General features: G+C 48.0%; 1 protein-coding gene across 3 annotated transcripts in view; it reads left to right on the top strand.

Moving 5' to 3' along the window:
- Positions 1 to 8,641, top strand: part of ANOS1 (anosmin 1) — a 184,731-nt gene that overhangs the window by 145,216 nt on the left and 30,874 nt on the right. For all 3 annotated transcript variants that reach the window (XM_073902137.1, XM_025857805.2, XM_073902138.1), the window contains one exon: positions 2,065 to 2,209. In XM_073902137.1, the coding sequence (XP_073758238.1) occupies positions 2,065 to 2,209 (145 nt within the window). The remainder of the gene's footprint in view (positions 1 to 2,064; positions 2,210 to 8,641) is intronic.

Raw genomic sequence — 8,641 nt, forward strand, 5'->3', positions numbered from 1 at the left:
TTTCTTGAAGTCATTAATAGGCCAGATGAGCCAAAACTGTAGGTCACTGTCTTATGAGTGACTTACATTTTTGGATCCACTGTAGGCAAGGTATAGGTCCTGCGGACCCCTAAGTTCTCAATGTTAAAATCTGACCAGTTGAGATTAGGATTAGGAACTGGAGAAATCCAAAAGAACATGGGAAATTATGAAATTTCCTTTTTGGGGATCAATACGTTCCCATTCCCTAAGATACCACTCTAATATCCTTGGTAAATAAGAAGAGAGGGGGATTTTTCAAGGGGATGCTCTTTCAAAAGTGCATTTTCTTTTACTCAGGAGGTAACAGTTTGAGGAGAGTGATAAGCCATCCGACAGGTAACCCCCAGGAGAAGAAAGTGAGAATTGGTAGTTTGTGCAGACACACTATCAGAGAGGTAGACGGTCCACCACGAGGCCCCGAGAGGGTTCTTCTGTGGCGGTACCAGGGGCAGAGCTCGGGCCCTGCCTCCCTGCGGAGAGGTAGCCACGGCCTGGCGTCTGACGCTCAGACTTCCAGCTCTGCCATCAGCCTTCCAGAGCCAAACAGATGACGATGGCCGAGGTCTGATCATTCACCCCTCAAACGCCCGAATCATAAAGCGAAGGCATCTATAATTTACAGTGAGCATTAATGCTCACGCTTCTGACATGCCCACGAAAAGCCTGTTCTCTCTCTCTCTCTCTTTTTTTTAAGATTGATTTATTTTGAGAGAGTGAGAATGAGAGAGAGAGAGAGAGAGAGAGTACATGAGAGGGGGGAGGGTCAGAGGGAGAAGCAGACTCCCCGCCGAGCAGGGAGCCCAATGCGGGACTCGATCCCAGGACTCCAGGATCATGACCTGAGCCGAAGGCAGTTGCTTAACCACCTGAGCCACCCAGGCGCCCGAAAAGCCTGTTCTCTTGCTGAAAAGAGATCTCACAAGACCTGAAATGACGATCAGAATGTTACCAGGTGACTGTGGAACTTAAACACAGGAGTTACTTATGTGACTCAGTGTTTGACGATTCCAGATGATACCCTTCCCGCAGCAAGGACACTGCACACAGAAAACTGGGAATACTCTCTACTGGGAAGTGCGTGTTGCCGGTGGCCTGCCGTTTGGAGTTGTGTTACCCGGTGGATACTTCCTGTCCTTCGTAAATGTCAATACCACCACCTAGACTGTTTCTTGGCGAGCCTTATAGTCAAGGAGCTCTTGAATCTCACCACACGCATGATAGTTTGACAAATGTTTGCATGGTAAGACACACGACCTGATTTTTCTTCGTTACGAGTTCTTGCAAGGGTGTTTCCTATCCTGTATTCCTGTAACCCTTGAAAAAGCACCAGACTCAGAGTTATCAGACTTGTGCTCCTGTCTCGGAGCCTTGATCAGACACCTGGTTTGCTCCGATGTGTCACTGGGTCTCTCAGTGTTTAGTAGAATTCCTGTCCGGCCTCCAGCTTCACTTAATGCTGCAAATCACACACACAACACACACACACACACACACACACACACACACACACAACACACACACACACACACACACACTTGGATGAGTGCTTGGTATTAACAGTAATGATGACAAAAAAAATCTTAAAGCATTTTCTTAGGATGATTTTTCTTACTACTTTTGATTGAAAGTCACTCAGAGAAGATTTAAAAGAAATAGTAAAGAAATAGTGAATGTCAATTCATAATTTTTCCAGGTATGTGCCAACATGAGCTTCTGTCAGGTTATGACAAACCCGTCTCTTTTCTCCGTGAAGTGGTGTCTAGGATGGGAGGCGACAGAATTACTCATGTTTATAGTATCGGAGAGGATCCAGTAATTAGGATAAGGAACCGTTTCCAAAAAAAATATGTTTGGCCATTCTATAAAATGTATCTGGATGCAGAGTAAAACTGCATTTTCAGATGCTCAAGCTGAGGAGAATTGTGTGACCTTAGAAAATGAAGGCATACGTCGGGTAGAGGTGGATCATCTGGCTTTGGGATGAAGAAGGGACAGGCAGGGCACGCTTGTAACGGGCTTGGCGCATCTTGTCTTCTTCTGCAGTCCCAGAATTCCGTGCTTCTGGACAGACTCCAGCCGGACTATGGCTACACCGTGGAGCTGCAGGCCATCGCATACTGGGGGCAGACGCGCCTGAAGGGGGCCAAGGCCTCCCTGCACTTCACGCCCATGCACGCCACCAGCCGCAGTAAGTGCCTCGTGCTTGTGGTCGGGTGAGCACGAAAGCCAGCACTCGCCCGAGAGAGGGGCGGCAGCGGCGGGGGAGGGGGGGTGTCTCACCTGGAATCGTGACCCCGTAAATCTTGCGGGCGGTAAACCTACAATGCCGAGCTAGATGACCTCTAGAACGACCGTGCGTCAGACACTTTCCCCTTTGAAGTTTCTCTTTTGATTTTTATCCACTGACTATGTAATATGTTGGTGTCATAATGGAAATGTAACAAAAAAACTTAGGTCTCCTAAAAACGTGACAGGTGACACACCCATTTTCACGGGTATTCCCCAGCGCTCACCATCCCTTCATATTCCAGGTAGTAAGTTATTCCCATGTTGATTTTCCTAGTTTCCAGTTTTCCTAAACTAGTATGTTTGCCACAAACTGTGCAAAGCAAAAGGAGAGTCTTACATGGTACTCCTATCTGAGCCAGAAAATAAGTCCCTTTCTTGTTGCTGGCTTTGCTCACAAGAGGGGACAGGTTAGAGCCACAGTGGAGAAGTGCCTGGCAAGCTTTCCGGGAAAGGGGCAGATGAAAGGGGCGTGTGATGTCGATTCCCTTCGAGTCGAGCCCCGTGGTGTCTGCCTTTCATCATGGGTCTGGTGCAGAGGTTAGGAGAATGGGCTAAAACCTTGTCTGAATTTCGGAAAGGCGAGCCTTGCTATGCAGAATTAGACGCAGTCATTGCTTGTAATTATCTTCTACCACCTGAGAAACATCGGATCAGAATGAGCAGGTCTGTTTGAAATGAGGCTTTCAAAAAAGTCCTAGAAACAGAGCTTCCTTACCTGCTTGAGAAACCGTCTCTTTGGAGATTAAATGTATTTGAAACAGTCGACGATATCTTTGTATGAGTCTGGGTAGAACACAGCTTTTACCTAAAACTTCTCATGGAAACTTTTCTATATGTTTAGCAACTTATACTGATTTTTCAATCCTGTCATCTAGCCACTCCTCAACCTGAAATGTAGGGCTGTGAATTATGACATGACTGTGTCAAATGATGGGGATACTTACTGTGTTAGACTCTACTGTATGATAAACACAGGTGCACTACATAGTGTGTATACTGCATAGACCAAGTGTACACGATCTAGTGTACATGTGCCATGTATTTGTGTATATGTGCTTGTGCACGCATATCCCAAAAATCCAGACACATACACATATCCACACACGCACACAGATACATGCATACGCATGCATGTGCACACGCACACATACACATGCACACACGCATAGACATACACGTGCACGCATACAAAACGCACACATACATGCACACACATGCACACACATGCACATATACACGTGCACACATACAAAATGCACACGCACGCACACATGCATACATATACACGTGCACATGCAAAACACACGCACACACACAGATGCATGCATATGCATGCACACACGCACACACATATACACGTGCACCCATACAAAACGCACATGCACACAGATACATGCATACGCATGCACGCACACGTGCACACGCATACACATACACGTGCACACATACAGAACGCACAGATATACATGCATACACATGTTCACGTACACAGATACAAAACACACGCACGCACACATGCATACGCATACACGTGCACCATACAAAACGCACACGCACACACAGATACATGCATATGCATGCACACACACGTGCACACATACAAAATGCACATGCACACACAGATACATGCATATGCATGCACGCACACGTACGCACGCACGCATACACATACACGTGCACATACAAAATGCACACGCACACACAGATACATGCATATGCATGCACGCACACGTGCACACGCATATACATATACACGTGCGCGCATACAAAATGCACATGCACACAGAGATACATGCATACACATGCACGCACACATGTGCACACACAGAAATACGCAGACATACAAAACGCACACGCACACACAGATATATGCATACACATGCACGCACACGCACGCACGCATACACATACAGAACGCACAAGCACACATATACATGCATACACATGCACACGCACACACGCATACACATGTTCACGTACACACATACAAAACACACGGACGCACACATGCATACGCATGCACGCACACATGTGCACACAGAAATACGCAGATATACAAAACGCACACGCACACACAGATACATGCACGCACACGCGCACACATGCACACGCACACAAGCATACACATATACATGTGCACATATACAAAACGCACATGTACACACAGATAATGCATACGCACGCACGCACACATGTGCGCATGCACACACACATACCCGTGCACACATACAAAACGCACACGCACACACAGATACGTCCATACGCATCCACGCACACGTGCACACGCACACACATATGCGCACACACATGCGTGTGTACACATAGAAAACGCACATGCGCACACAGATACATGCATACGCATGCATGCACACGTGCACACACACGTATACACGTGCACACATACAAAACGCACACATACACAGATACATGCACACACGTGCGCACACACACACACAGAGATACATGCATACGCATGCACGCACACATGTGCACGCACACATTATTGCAGCCCTAGATGCATTCTGATCTCTGCCTAATGTTGAATTTGGAAGATAAGCATGTACACAAGATCACACGAGCATCAGTCCATTGCACACGGAGCCGTAAGGCACCGTGGAAGTAGAAGATGCTAAGGTGGCAGTGGAAAAGGAGAGCCCTGAAGAGCAGGGAGGGCCGCCATGGGCCCATGAGGCACAGGCATCAGCCCACACGAGTGTGGAGTGCGTGCAAGTGCAGAGACCGGAAAGAGCCCCGAGGGTGCAGAGATGTCAGTGCCCGGGGAGAAGGAAGGAAGGGGGAGTGGGAGGCTCTCCCAGGCTCTCCTGCGGCACACAGCTGCACCCTTCACCCTTCTGTTCACACCAGAGCCCCAGAGGCCGTCTTCAGGACGTCTCCTTTTTCTCCAGAAATGCAGTTCTTTAAAAACTCCTTCTGTCTCTGATGTCAGGTGCTAGGTGGGATCTGTCAAATTCTTTGCCATGTTCAGGCCGTTCCCGCCTCTTTCTTAGAATTAAAATACTTTCCTAATTAGTATCTGTCTCCAGTCTTCCTTCACTATCCATTTTGCAGATGGCAGCCAACACGTGCTTTAGAAAATATTCGCCACGTAACAGATCTGTCCTTCTTCTGAGTTCTGAGGGTGTCACCTCTTCATCTTGTCCCCAAAGTTCGTCCTTCCGTCCTCTCCCCTTCGTCCCTCCCCAGCTTCCTCCTCAGGCCCAAGTTCTTCAGACCTTTTGTTCCTGCTCGTGGGGATTTCATCTGTCCTGTAAAGTAAGTTTGCCTTTTAGTGTCCTGGTTTTTCCGGTAAACAGCATTCCTTCCCCATTAGAAACTGGCGTGGGATTGCAGACTCCCATAATGTGTGTGCATCGCCACAAACCGAGAACAAGGAGGAAAAGAATCCGAGCTCAGCCGTGCCCTTGCAGAGAGCTCATCGTGGAGCACCCCGTCACGGCCGCGCCCGGACCGAGCTGCGAGGGCGCTCGGGGGGCTCTGCTGCCGCACATCTCGGGCTTTCTCACTCTTCCTGGCCCATCGCTTCGGTGAGACCCTCGTTGACTAGCTTCGTCTCCCACCCTCTCCAGGATGATTGCAAACCTGTCTCTCTCACACCTTCAGCCCTGTTGCACAATAGAGTCCAGCTTCCGCCCTCTCGGAAAGGCGCTCGGTTCCCCATAAATGTCAACACATCATGCCTCTCTTCCCCTGTCCTCTGTAATGCAAGGCAGAAACGTCCTTCCCTTTGCATATGGCAGACTCCACCATGTGGGGTTGAGACCCACCGCTTTCCGACTTGGCGAAGAACATCCACCAGACCAAAACCTCATCTAGGTCACGGAACGAGGATTATCTTTCATTGTTGTGCTCCACGTGCATCCGCAACGTGCACAGGCGTTGCTCCGAAGTATTTGTGAAACAGGATTCGTCAGGAAGCCCTCTCTTACCTGCAACCGCACTCAGGTTTCCACTGGACAGGTTGATTCTGAGTGCTAATGTCACTTTCTCATCATCTTTTGAAATTAGGTAATGTTTTACCCGATCAATAAGGAGTTAAAACAGTTAACCCCTTCAAAGGCCACTTTATTCTCAGAATTAGCTGATGCCTCTCATGTGGCTTCAGAAAGGTGATAGAGGAAAAGTAAAAAATGAACAGTGCAAAGTACCTGTCATAACGCATATTGTTTAGTCTCAGGGTGTCCTGTGGAAGAGACGGGCTTTACAAAGGAGTATGCAGGACGTAGGTGAATATTTGTCAGGATTTCATATACCGGTGTTGATGTGCGATCTCATGAAGGCTAGTATATGACTTTTCAAAAAAGATTTTATTTATTTGACATAGAGATAGAGAGGGAATGAGAGAATAAGCAGAGGGAGCTGCAGAGGCAGAGGGAGAAGCAGGTTCCCCAATGAGCGGGGAGCCTGATGCGGGGCTCCATCCCAGGACCCCAGGATCATGGCCTGAGCCGAAGGCAGACGCTTAATCGACTGAGCCACCCAGGCGCCCCTAATATATGACTTTTACAAGAACACTGTATATTTCATCATGGACCAACAAGAAGTAAAGGATAATTACAACTTTATAGTATAAGCCAGGGAAATTGCATTTTATACGAAAGAGGGTAGTAAATGCCAGCATATAAATTACTTTTTGAATTACGTTTTCTCAGGTCTGCAGGCTACTAGGTGTTTCAATGACAAAAATCTGTACGTAAGCAAAAGCTGAGTGTTCGTGCTGTGTTATAAAAGGGCCCCTTGAAGGAAGAAAGATGTAACACTCTTGAATGGAAATGCAGCTTGCTTTTTTGGAGGCAGGAGGATCATTTCCAGGGTTGACAGATTGCAAAGGTTTTATAGTTGCATCAGGCAACTGGGGTATTCTTCTAGCTCTTACAAATGGAGCTGAGAGGAGGAAATATGCTGAATCTCTTGATCTGTAAAATTATTCAGAACTTTGACATTTGAAAAAATAGTATTCATTCAGTTTTCTTACCTTTGGGGCTATTAAAGAGTATCAATCATACCTCATATCTTTTCACAACACGTAGAAATGATTTTATTGCATTTTGGTTTATTACTGACAGTGCAGGACTCCCCCTTAGAGTTAGGACCACGCTCCTAGGACAGAGGCCCGCGTCTCTCTGTCCTTCCCGTGTGGGGTGGCTCGGCAACGCTAGCGTGGATGCACTTCAATAAAGCAGCGGCATTTCCAGCTTGAGATACAGAAAACTATGTCCTTGCGTATATGTAATGAAAAATAAAAGTGTGTGTAGGACATAATAAAGTAGGAAGATAAAATCCACATAGAGATTAAACATAGTATCTAAACTTTTGCTCATCCATGGCAAATTCTCGAAGTCACAGATTATAATTAGAAGCATAAATGGGCTTGTGAAGATCTTCAATCCTTAGTTTTTGAGTTAACAGATACTTTAGGTGTGACCAGCAGGATTCTCGACGTCCCCGGCAATCAGGAAAGGGATGAGTTTTGCCCGAGAGGCCTGTGGGTTCTGTGTCCTGGCCCAGCTTCTGTGTGCTCTGAGCTCTCTGTGCTGCTGGGCACACTGGCTCTCCCTGGGCGGTGACCCAGCGCCTCTCAGAAAGTAGCTGGGGTGCTGTGATTTATAATCAGCAGCATGGATTCGGTCTTCATTCCTGGCATCGAGACTCCATAACCGTGCAAACAGGAGGCTGAACAGGGAGGTCTGGGGGAGAGTGGCGTGCCTGGGGAGGGTGCGGAAGCTCTGTGTCCCTTCTCCCGGACCTGACTCTGGGCATCTCTTCATCTGCCTCATCCTGACTTACAGCCTTTTATAATAAACTGGTAGGTAATTTAGTGAGTAAATGTTTCTGAGTTCTGTGAGCCACTCTAGCAAACCACCTGAACCCAAGGAGTTGGTGGTTGGAACCTCCCCTTTATAGCAGGTAGCGAGAGTCACAGGTGACAGCCTGGATTTGTGATTGGTCTCTGAAGTGGGGGGGGGGGGCAGCCCTATAGGACTGAGCCCTTACCCTAGAAGATCCAACGCTCTGCAGGGAGATGGTGTAGACGGTGTCAGAGTGGGACACCCTCCTCCCCGACGTGGATGGTGTCTGTAGGGGATCTGATGCCATCTGTAGGGACATGGTGTAGACGGTGTCAGAGGGGATGGTCCCCCTGACGTGGATGGTGTCCGTAGAGGATCCGATACCATCTCCAAGGAGATGGTGTAGACGGTGTGAGAGGGGGATGTCCCCCTGACGTGGATGGTGTCCCTAGCGGATCTGATGCCGTCTGCAGGGAGATGGTGTAGACGGTGGGAGAGGGGATGTCCCCCTGACGTGGACGGTG

The sequence above is a fragment of the Callorhinus ursinus genome, unplaced genomic scaffold, assembly GCF_003265705.2.
Source record: "Callorhinus ursinus isolate GAN/ISIS: 27379988/994484 unplaced genomic scaffold, GSC_fseal_2.0 scaffold16, whole genome shotgun sequence".
In the NCBI taxonomy this organism is placed as follows: domain Eukaryota; kingdom Metazoa; phylum Chordata; class Mammalia; order Carnivora; family Otariidae; genus Callorhinus; species Callorhinus ursinus.